The sequence below is a fragment of the Pocillopora verrucosa genome, chromosome 12 (genome assembly GCF_036669915.1).
Source record: "Pocillopora verrucosa isolate sample1 chromosome 12, ASM3666991v2, whole genome shotgun sequence".
Classification (NCBI taxonomy): Eukaryota; Metazoa; Cnidaria; class Anthozoa; order Scleractinia; family Pocilloporidae; genus Pocillopora; species Pocillopora verrucosa.
The window spans coordinates 1,972,068-1,983,960 of NC_089323.1; the positions used below are offsets into that span (position 1 = coordinate 1,972,068).

The 11,893-nt window shown below is 38.7% G+C and overlaps 2 protein-coding genes across 2 annotated transcripts; both read left to right on the forward strand.

Moving 5' to 3' along the window:
* Nucleotides 1–104: 104 nt before the first annotated feature.
* On the forward strand, nt 105–6,981 carry LOC131792352 (uncharacterized). The gene is made up of 11 exons (XM_059109724.2): nt 105–549; nt 932–1,025; nt 1,442–1,491; nt 2,070–2,223; nt 2,900–3,112; nt 3,489–3,723; nt 4,107–4,201; nt 4,597–4,713; nt 5,289–5,640; nt 6,214–6,334; nt 6,711–6,981. Exons 1-11 carry the CDS (start codon nt 169–171, stop codon nt 6,714–6,716), a joined length of 1,818 nt encoding a protein of 605 aa, XP_058965707.2. The 5' UTR covers nt 105–168; the 3' UTR covers nt 6,717–6,981.
* Nucleotides 6,982–7,344: 363 nt separating this feature from the next.
* On the forward strand, nt 7,345–11,802 carry LOC131780780 (uncharacterized). The gene is made up of 4 exons (XM_059097376.2): nt 7,345–7,458; nt 9,094–9,369; nt 10,108–10,779; nt 11,679–11,802. The coding sequence occupies exons 2-4, from the start codon at nt 9,097–9,099 to the stop codon at nt 11,760–11,762; spliced, it is 1,029 nt and encodes a 342-aa protein (XP_058953359.2). The 5' UTR covers nt 7,345–7,458; nt 9,094–9,096; the 3' UTR covers nt 11,763–11,802.
* Nucleotides 11,803–11,893: the final 91 nt, after the last annotated feature.

Genomic DNA, 11,893 nt, shown 5'->3' on the forward strand with positions numbered 1-11,893 from the left:
AAATGCATCGCGTGATTTTATTGGTTATTCCTGTCCAATGAACAAAGCTTTTACTTTTTACTGGATGCACAGGGGAACCATGACGTCACAGGTGCCATCTCGTGGTTTAGTTTGCTCTGCGTCAATTTTGCGCCGGGAAGATTTTCAATTTTTAGCTCTCAATCAACCATGGTATACTGCACTGCTTTCAACTGCAACAACGATGGCAAAAAGATGAAGTCGTTGAGCTTTTTCCAGTTTCCCTCTGATGAAAAATACCGTCAGATATGGATAGAGAAAGTTCGTCGCGTCAACTGGGAACCGAACAAGTACTCGAGGTTGTGTTCTGCGCATTTCGAATCACACTGTTTCGTACATAACTTCAAACTTTTCGATTCTCTGGGTCTTCCAAGACCAAAAAAGGCCACTTTGAAGCACGATGCTATTCCTACCATCTTTGATTATGAAGACAGGACACCAAAAGCATCAAACGAGCTAACTTTTTCTCGTAAGCGAAAACAAGAGGATTCTTCGGGTAATGCGCCTTGGAAAGGAAGGAAGATCCTTGAGGTACCCTATCATATTCATTTGTAGAGTTTTTCTTCACTCGAATTGCGGAATAGAACTCAGTTTCCTCTCCAAGTTCATGATTGTTTTCATCTGTGTATAGCACGACTCTTTACCCTGCTTTTTTTTCTTCTTTGGATGCATAATTGTATCGTTTCATTCAACCCACTTTGTGTGTTTCTTTACATTCATAACTCGTGACGTATGACATATCACTCACAAAGTTAATTTTTAACGTTTTGTTTACGTAAGGTTTCTTCTTCTTTTCTGCAGGATTAGTTGCTAGATTCTAAAATGAAAATATGCTGTTTTTGCGCACAGATTTAAAAAAATGGAATCTTTACCCAAAATGTGTCGTAAAATAATACTTTTTTGTGTCTCGTAGGTGATAGATTTCAACTCGCTCCTTGACGATTATTTAAAGAGCATTCAATCTGAAGAAGACTTTGGTTCAGCCAGTGAAGCCAGCAACAAAACAGGTATATGGCGGTGTTGTGTGTTGTGAAAATATTTGCTGTATTGTAAAATAAATCCTCTCGTTTTTATTGTCGTTTTTTCGGTGATTTTTGTCTCATTATGTAAGGCACATTACTTCCGGGGAAGGGGTCTTTCCCCTAGGGATTACACTTGTGACCTTAATGACACCTCTACTTCGGGAGTGAATAGCGTCAAATTTCGCCTTACTCAGTATCACACTTGAATCAAATGTTGAGGTGAAGAGAATACAGGAAATGACACCAATTTAAGAAGCTCCTGATTGTCAGTAAGATAGGAAATGCAAAGAGCATAGTGCGAGAATATGAACGCAATGTACTGAGATCTCTCGTATGACTCTGAATTTCTTGTGATGAATTCTATGTTTACTATGAAAATTTTTTCAAATCTTTTCTTCCAGGGTCTGATGGGTTGGTGAAGGAAATAATTCCAGGATCTTCACCATGCCAGGTATCAGAACAGTTGATTAGTTCCTCAACATGTTGTCATTCAAGTTTATATCTGGTCAAATCTCAATCTACTTTACAATTATAATCAAAGACAAATAATAAAAAATAATGACTTTTATACTCAAAATCATACAAAAAAGGTAATACCTGAATCAAAATACAGGCAGGTTTAGGATTTAAAAAAATAATGCAAAAGAGATTCTTTGCTGTTGTGCACAGATACGTTTTTATCACAATATTTCAATAGCAATTCTTAATTAATTGTGGATTAACCCTGTGACTCAAAGGTGTGACTATGATCTAATTTCTCCTTACAGCATCACAGCTGAATTAAATATTAGGGTCATGAGAATAAAGGAAATGATCACCAACTCAAGAAGCTTGAGATTGTCATAAAAAATCTCCTTGTCTGCACCTAAGGAAATGTATTGAGAACAGTATAGAGAATTTGCATATTGATGTTGGGGTGTGTTTCTAAGCTGGTGCTAATGTGGGGTATATCTTCGTTTGTTACACTTCATTTCTATTTACTCAGGAATTTAAAGTGGGATTTTTCTCACCCAATTTTAATGTTCTCAGGGTGGTGATAGGTTTGTTCTGCTCCTGAATACGCCATTATCTCCAGATATATGCGATATTTCAAGTTCCCTATTGTGTGTCCGCTTTGGAACTGAATATGTTGTTCCAGTGACCCTATGGAAAGAGCAGGTTATTAGGGGAGATTCAACACCAAGTAAGTAAAAACCAAAGATGTTGAAGCAAATATTGTTTAAAAAACTTATTGAGTCTGCATCACTTAGCTGGCTTATCCCTGTTGTTAGAGCATGAAATCTCCTTTAAAGGCTTGTTGGGTTTCTCCCCCCTTCCTCAAGGGTATGCTAGTATATTGCCAGTTACCCTTTGTGCAATTATCAGGTTCTCGTGGCAAATCACTGGTTCAAACATTCCACATATTCCTCGGTTTAAGACACTGACAATTACAAGTAATTAAAATTGTCTTACCTAATCACAGTTGAATGATCCAGCTAGAGTTCAAAAATGGGCCTTCCAAAACTTTTGATTTGTTCATGTAAAGCAGACAAATTGCTGTTACTAAAGTGCAAGCTATAGTATGAATAATTAGGCTTTCCTTAACTGTTTTGTTGGGTCCAATGCTATTGAGATGTGGTAGAACGGTTTTAACTCTGTTGGTAGAGATGATATCAAACTCTTTCAACTAATTTTTTCAGAGTAGATTATTTTTACCAAACAGATGTAGTTACTGTGAGTTCACCCTCAAGGTTTCAATTTGCAGATAATTGTCAAGCAGCCATTGTTCCTGAATCAACTCCTAAACATAAAGGTGTTTTAGAGCTATAAGAGAATACTAGACTGTAATATTTTTTGTTGTTGTAAATTTTGCTTTTTAGAAAGTGATAAACCAGGTATAGTTGTTGCTCAACTGGAAACAACTGATGGCAAGGTTCTGGGAAGCACAAAATTTTTGTACAAGGAGGAGATCTCAACAGGTTTTCAGAAGATTGTCTGCAGTAAAAACTATGGAGGAAAGTTAATTATGGGACTTTCTGATTTTGGAGCAAAGGAAGATCAAGCTATGGCCAATGAAAGTGAGGCAAATCAAGGTAAAGATCTACTTTATCCCATAGGTGATCAAAGTGATATTTCTCCTTACAATATCAATACAAAATCAAGCAGACGGGTGATGAGAATAAAGAAATATATAAATTAGTAGGTTATTGATTGTCATCCTAATTCCAAATTCTCAGAACTAACATCATAGAGATTGTATGGCAGACAGTGAGGAGAATTACTGAAGAGATCTTGGAAGTTAAAGGGTTAAATCTTTTGCTTTGTTCTCTTTTGTTTTGGTTTCGTTTAATTTTGTTTTGTTTTGTTTTTTTCATGTGTGTGTTCTGAATTTATCTCTAGAAGAGACAACTTGAAGATGGTGTAGAAAAAAATCCAAAATGCAAACAATCGACTCTGTTTTTTTCCCAGATGTAACATCTCTGCATACTTCTGAATCTAGTCTGGCACTTAACAGCATTTTGAAAATGATGCTGTATGTAGCAGCCAAGCATGAGGCTGGTGGATTTGTTGAGGATCTTTTTAGAACTAAGGCTGGTAAAGCAGTAATGAATTCATTCAGTAAAAAGGATGAGCTTGAAGAAACAGGAAACCAATCAAATTTACAGCAACAACTGTTTTCTTACCTTGAAAACATATCAAAAAGGTAATGATCTGTGTTTTGCTGATGTAAAAAATTTATTATATACTGAACATCTTGGCTTACTTGTAAAAACTCAATCTGCAAATAGACATGTATGAAAATGTTTGGTTGCCAATTTGCAGGGTCTTTATTTGAAGGCTGTTGCCCATAATAATTAGCAGGCAGCTGTAAGACCATTTTTTGCCAGTTAATTTGTGAATTATGATTAAACACAGAAAATAAGTATTTTTAACTGATTCCAAAACAATTTCTTGTCTAAAATTATTACTCAAACATATTCCAGAATGTTGGATATCATGTCTCAGAGAGTTTCACATTTCCATTTTTTTTTACGTTTAACTTAGTAATAAAGTCACTTAATTTAGTCTATTTATTATTTTTTGTAGGGTAATTGACGAAGAAGAAAGGAGAAATGTAAAGATGGCTCCCCAAGTTAGCCAGGTTGTGGAGAAAAAACACCCAAAACCTGTTGTAAAACCAGGTGAGGTCCACAAATTTACAGGGCAAGTGATATTAACAGCTCTTTCCTTATCATCAACCCATCAACCCTTCAACCCCTGAGAATGATACTAGTCATCCAATTTATCCTAACAGGATTACCCTTGCATCAAATATTAAGGTCATGAAAATAAAGGAAATGATTGCAAGGTCAAAAATTTCTTGATTGTTAAACAAATTCTCCTTTTCAGCACCATAGGAAATGTCTAGAAGACAGTATGGAGAATATACATACTGATGTTAGAATGTAAAGGGTTAGAATAATGACCTGATACAGTTCAGGCTGTCAGTGCAATTGTGTTTCCCTTTTTGTAAAACATATTTATGAATCCATACCCTTTACATTTCTTTTTTTGATGGGGTAATTGATTTCCTCAGAACTGAAGAAAAAGAAAAATGCAAAGGTACTGAAAACTGTTCCTAAAAATCGAGGTAAAACAAAGCTGACGTCCAAGAAACCAATGAGTGGAAACAGCTTTCTATCAGGAGCGATGGGTGAGGCAAATTGGCACTTTTCTGTGTAGTGAATTTTTTTAGCAATTAGATATTATAGCGTTTGTAGATGGAAGACAAGGAAGAGATGTTATAGCAGAAAAATGTAAAAAAATGACTGGTTTTAAAAGTGACAGACATTTTGCTCCAATTTGTTTGATAAACAGGACTCTCTTGTAAGGGAATATTTTCAATGCCATGTCAATTATTGCCTTTATGATATCTCTCAGTTAGTACCTGTGCTCTTATTGGTCAAACAAATGAGCCGTATTTCACTGACACAAAGTACAAAAGTTTGTAATCTCTCCCCTCTATTTGAACCCAGAGATGTAAAAAATATCTTACTTACCTTCTTTTTTTGGTCCGTACTGTTAGTTATGGAACCTCGTTTTTTCCGCTCGGATTAAAGGCCCGGGCGCTTAGCGCTCGGGCCTCAAATCCGAGCGAAAAAAAAAGTCGGTTTTATTTGAAACTTTTCAAATTTGTGTAAATAATTTTGATTAGCACTAGGATGAGCACTAGAAATTTGAATTATTTTGAAAAAGAAACAACATACATTATTATTATTATTATTTTAGATACAGGTATGTCAACCACCAAGACAAATTCGCTGCTGTTGCTGTCGAACATTGCGCTTGGAGATTTGAGCGCAGAATCAGTAGAGAATGGCTTCTCAAACGATTCATCACTGACCTCGCTACAAGGCACATTGATGTCGGAGTCTTTAAAGAAAAAGATGCACTCTTCATATCAAAGCAACAACGCTAAAAAATTCACGAGAAAACTGGTTCTACTTCCAACCAGTTCCACGCGTTTACCGTCCCAGAGTGCCGCTGTTCACAGGGGTTCCATCCAGTTGGAAAATGATATGCCACCGGATGAAGTTATGAAGGAAGTGCGAACGGTTTTGCACAATCTAGGGAAGAAAAAGTATGTATTAACGGCTTAGAGAATTTGTTCACTGTATTTTGGGACAATTTACGATTGAGAGTGTAGAAAGTAAGCCAGAATTGCATCGGTTTTACTTCATTAAGCTCTATGATTGGTCCAGAAAACGCACGCCACCCTCTCAACCAATGAGAATCAAAACTCAATCCGACCGTTACTCGGTTGCTCTCGTTTTCACGCTCTTCAGCCAGTTTGCTTGTCTCTGCTTAGAGATCTGATTGGCTCATAACAGCATCAATGGCGGGAAAGCGTCGTTGTGATCAGGCCAACAGTTGATAGGGGGTCTTTTTTTAGCCAATCACAGGGCATAATGATCAGGATCTAGGGAAAAAAAAGCTTTTGCACTTCTTTGGATACTCTACTAGAAAAACTTCTTTGCGCGTTTCTTTTGTTTAAACTCACTTTTAGGGTTCATAGTTTTAAAGCGGAGTTGTTCTCCCTCTTAGAAAAAAGCTCTTTTTTGTCTGGTCAGCTTTAGTATTTCAGCGCACTGGGAAGAATATCAAAGCACTCTTTAACCTAGATATGATTCATTGCTTCTTCAATTCTTTTCAGAATTCGTCTGGCAGCCGCCGACTCGTCAGGCAACTTGGAATTTTTCAAAGGAACAAAATGGACGGCAAGGACGCTGCGACAAAGAATACGATTTAACTCAGTTTTGTATGTTGTGCCCTCGGTAAGTACGAGTGAATTGAAGCAGGAATTTCAATAACGTTTTCCATAAGCGGCTTCAAACCGACAGTATGATTGATGACTGCGCCCGGAAAGGAGGCCACAAGTCACCTTTCTCCGAGGGGGTCTGGGGGCAAGCTCCCATGGAAATGAGCTCTAGTAGATTGTGACTCAGTCGCGCTAATGCCTAAGTGTACATGCCCAAAACTGTCTGTAACCGGCTACTATTGAAACACCTGCTTGAGATAGATGACCGTAAGATTATGGGAAAATGTAGTAAAATCCGACTGGGAAGATAAGACGGCTGACATCTTAGACTCTTTCGTTATTAAAAACTGATAATGATTGATTTTAATGGATTTTTTTTCTTTCTTCCTCAGAGGTAAAGAGAGCGATCAGACAGACCCATGGAAGATTGCAGATAGCTATAAATAGCTTGGCGTTCTTCAATCCTAATAAAAACCAAGTTCTTGTTAAAATAGTTCGTTATCTAGATGTTTTTACAATCAAAAATTGTAGGAATACATTACATGTATATTTTTATAGAGAAATTAAGTTCCAATGCTCCCTTTCATCTGCGATAAACATGGGAGCATGCGCAATGAGTAGAAAGGTTGAAAGGTTGTGCGTATATTAATAAAACTTGTATTTTGCGAGAATATTTGTTGATTATTTTTTTATTGGCACAGATTACAGGTGTTGTATGATGTGCAAATGTGACTTTCCTTTTAGAGCAATGGCTCTTTCCGATTTTTTAATTGTTCCTGTTTTGCATTAAGAGGAAATCAGGTCTGATTTAGTTTTATTGAAAATAAGAACAGTGTAAAATTACCTTTGTAGAAAAAGGTGGAAAGTATATCCTCGATTAATTGTTTGATCGTTCAGAAAGTCACCTCTCCTGAGGACGAGGCAACCTCGTTCCCAGGATTGACGATTGATTTACGCGCGCATTCTAAATAAATGACATCACAAGCGAAATTTGACGTCAAATAGAGTAAACTCTGCCCGACGCGAAAACAGTTGTTTTTGCAGATCGAGCTTTTTGTAAATTAGTTTGAGAGGGATATCGAGCAGTTACTCAACAAATCAGTGTATTTCAAGGCTTTTCACGGAAGTGAGTCAAAAAAGGTAAGGAAACATCCGAAACGCTTGTTGTGAGCGAGAATTGGAATCGAAAACTGTAGAAGCGTTCAAACTTTTCGCGAGTACGTTTCGGAACGATGGTTTCGCTGCTGGTTGGCTTATTCGCGTTACAAACCATTTTAAATTTTGCTAAGAGCTTTATCTAAAATATTTTTCGGGGTGTAGAGAGGCGAGAAGGTTCATTGCCGCTAACGACGAAAAAAACTTTTTTTCTTCAAGCAATCTACTTACAACGAGAACGCGAGCCGTACCGATGCATGATCTAAAACCGCGGCCTAGGAAGGACTTCGTTTAACTATCCGACCTTGTCTATCATACCGCCGAAAACAGAATAAAGATGCGAAATTGCGAAGTCTCGTATTTGCTACACTTGCGAAATTAGCGATCTGCAAAACGCTCTTTTCGTTGATAAGAGCGTAAAAAGCTTAATGATGAATTTTAAGCTCGGAAATGGAATAAAGAAAAGTGTCTTTTCCCGTCTTGTCACGACTCACGAGCATATGGGACATAGAGAAAAATTCTAAGTACCCTGCAGAAGAACTCAAGCTAAGACGAAAAAAGAATATTTTTCAGTTTTTCGCGGTCTTTTTTGTCCGTTTTCGTGTGTTGTCTTTGTTGTTGTTTTGAACTTCGAATTTTCCCGGCACGCTGACCAGTAAGCCTCGACTTCATGCGCTCGATCCAGTTCTCCTGGTTCGCGTTTGAACACAAGGAAAGGACGTGTGCGCGTGCATTTTCGAGTAAATGACATCACAGCGGAATTGTTAAGTCATTTGACTTTGCTAGACGAAGATCGGTTGTTAAATATAATTTTACAAATTAGTTCGTCAGTTAGAAATCGATGTTTACCTGCAAGGTAAGGAAACTCGCGGGAAATTTGGGCGGTTTGCGTGTAAGAATATATGTATTTCAAAACTGAAACATTCTCTAAATTTTCAGATCTTTTGAGAAGGCTAATCATGTTTCCAGACCTTGAACTTGACATTAGGGAGATTAAGCACATACGTTTTTGGGATGCGCACGGCAGCCGGAAGTTAAAAGTTCTCATTCCTGATGCTCACTACACCTTTTTTATCGGCAAAGTTTGGCTTAAAATGCAAAAACGACGACCTCATTGCCGATACGTTGTTGTCAAAGTGCGCCAGAATTAATTTTATTCTTCTTCCGGTTGCCGTTCGAGTCTCAAAATCACGGCTGCTTAAGTTCTCTAATAATATACTGAGGTTGATAGGAACACACATTCAGAGTTGAGTTTAGATTTTGAGCCGTTTGTTAACTTCAAGTTTTCGTTTGCAAGGGTGTGCAGCCAGCTTTTCGACTTGTTTTAGGCCTGTTTCCAAGAGAGTACCATTTTTTTCTTTCAACTTTTGCAAGAGTCGTATTATAAAAGTCAAGCGGGTGGAGAAGAAATTGTAGGCGCGGGCATATGGGCATATAGACTCACTACGCCCCTAGCTTACCTTTAGTTCACAGAATTTTCGTTCTGGAGTCTGAGTCTACAGTCAGATGTTGAGAACTGATACATTTATTATATCTTCACTGACTGAGTTTGGGCTCTAGCCTGTCTATCGAACAATTTTTTTTCGATGATAAATGACTTTCGTTATATTCTTGTTTCAGAGAATGCATTCTTCGCAGAATCCTCACGAGGTCAAGTTTACAAAACAACAATTGGACGGCATATTAGGGGAGAATTCCTGGCTGAAACAAGATAATGCCATGCAAAGAGCTGTAAATGCTGGATTGAGGGAAAAGATTTCAAAATGGCAAACGTATGCGAAGCTATTAAAACGAGAGCTGGAGAAAAAAGACGCAGAGATAAAAGAAGTTAGAGAGAAATTGGCCAAGAAGAACAAAGAATGCGATGATTTAAACGAGGAACGTTCCGCTGCGAGTGTGAGTTTTAAATGCTTAGTAGCCAATGCGAGAGAGATGTATAAGCGATTGAAGAGCATGAACAGGAAGCTTGGGAATGAACAAAATAGCCCTTTAGTGATGAAGGCCCAGTTTATTTATTTAAGTGTTCAGTTCAATACAAGGTATTAGGCGAATAAAGAATAGGAATCTGGGTCCCTTAGGAGGTCTACCACCAACCCAACCCCAATGAATAAAGAGGGAAAGTTTCTGAAGAAACTTAAAAGTTGAATTAAAAAGCTTCTTATAATCCTAAACCGACTTACGCTCATCACAAATTAGGTTTAGACAATAGACAACTGTAGTTAATGTATAATAGTGTAGTTTGATCGTCCGGATGAGTGTAGTCTTGAGAAGGACTGGTGTCGGTAGTGGTGACTGACGTTTCGACAGCCTGAGCGGAAGTCATCATCAGAGTCAAGTGAATAGTTTGTTGTCAGTCGAATGTTCTTGACTCTTATGATGACTTCCGCTTAGGTTGTCGAAACGTCATTCTCCACTACCGACAACAGTCCTTCTCAGGACTACACTCACCCGGAAGATCAAACTACACTATGTTACCCACGGGTTCAAACCATTTACTGTGACTAGATAATATAATATTATGAAAACCTTTGAAATATAAAACACTTAACAAGATCACTGAGCAACAGAATTACTTCTACGACATTTAGGACAAATAATCTTATAAGACCTTACATTGTCTCGGTCAAAAACTAGGTTGAGAGGGTTTCCTCCGCCGAGGACAGCCCACTGAGTGGTTTGAACATTACTACGCATGCGGTGATGCAAATGGCTGCTGTACCAAGGGGAGGAATTGTCGTCAGTGTGTCGGTGGTCCCTGTCCCAGCGATCGAGAGATCCCACCTGGAGCTTCGAGGGGAAAACCCTCTTATCTCAGTTCTTCAGCTCTTTCCTCTTTTCTCGTCATCACTGCGGAACATCGTCTTGGATGCCTCTTCCTGGAAGGCAGGTCAAGGAACCTTCATCCCTTTCCAACCATCCTATACTACCCGGAAGATTCAGGACGTCATCCAGCCTTTGTGCCTTCCACCGCCTCCCAGTGTGTTATCGGTAAACCCCCCTGAGGCCATCTCTTCTAAATATCAGGCGGAAACCAACCTCGAAACGGAAAACACCGGAGTGTCAGCCATTCCCCCTTCACCACTCAAGCTCCAGCTTCCTTCTTCGGAACGACACGAAGACATGTCATATCAGCCGCCACCCACCTTAAGAGTACAATGTGTAAACCCCATCACTACCGCACCAGAAACTTCTGCCTCGTCTTCCTCCTTCTCCATGCCGCAAGTTGATGTTTCGACTAACGATGCGGAAGACGAAGAGGAAAGCGGTAGTGGAATCACGGAAGGCGCTAAATACAGCAAGAAAAAAGTAAGAATGGTAGGATGTAAAATTTACGTTCTTGTTAATCAGCGAAATGGGTGTCATGCAGAGATTCCAACCCTCCCGATTTGATCGGGAGTCTCCCGATTTGATGTCTTGCCTCCCGCTCTCCCGATTTTTACCAAATTCTCCCGATTTATCATAAAATTCTGAAAACTAGGGGAAAATTGCTAATCTTTAGAATTTTTGGCGATCTGTCACTGTGAAACACTCATATTATACTTACTTTCTTCGCGAAGAGCATCATGGTATGTTATAACTCAGGCCGGAATGATGTCAAAATTCAGGAAATGGCACTTGAGAGAACCTAAATTTGCAAAATTTCCCGGGGGCATGCCCCCTGACCCCCCTAGAAGCTCGCGCCTTTGGCACTAATAATTACTCCCTATTTTCCATCACATGGGGTTGGAATCTCTGGTCATGTTTTGCGTTTTTTAGGTGAGTTAGCTGTGGTAGCTGAGGCAAGCGCCAGACAAGAGCGAGAAGCAAGACTCACACTAGATGAGGGGCGGTAAAGAAAAAAGAAATGACGCTTTTTCACGCTTCATTCCTCGTGCGCGTTTCTTACTCTCCGCGCTCGCCTCATTTTATTTTCCCTACTGCTTAAGTAGTGTTCATTCTTGCGAAGGTCGCTTTCATTTTCTTGTTAATTACGCTCTTTGTTGAAAATCGAGACACTTTCTCACTAATCCGAGGCTAGAAGCGACGACTTAATGTGTCAAAATCCATCACGTAAATATGACGTTTTTCTTCGACGCCATTTTATTGAATTTGAAAGCGGGACCTGGGACCGATGCAAAAATCATGCTATCACATACTTTAAGGGCCTGGTCTCGATTTTTCTTACTGTTTATATTATCATGATATTAAATTTTTCTTTGTCGCAGAAAAGCCGTTCCAGAAAAGTACTTACCTGGATGGCGAAGTTTGTTTGTTTTGGCTGCTGCAAGAAGCAGCATCAAGAGAAATGAGGAGAAAGCAATGTTTATTTATCTTTCTGTTACTGTTTTTTGTTTTGATTTGTACGTTTTTTTAATAAAAAGAAAAATGCGGAAAAAAGACATAAAACTCAAAAGTTAAAAAAAAAACAAAAGCAAAGCAA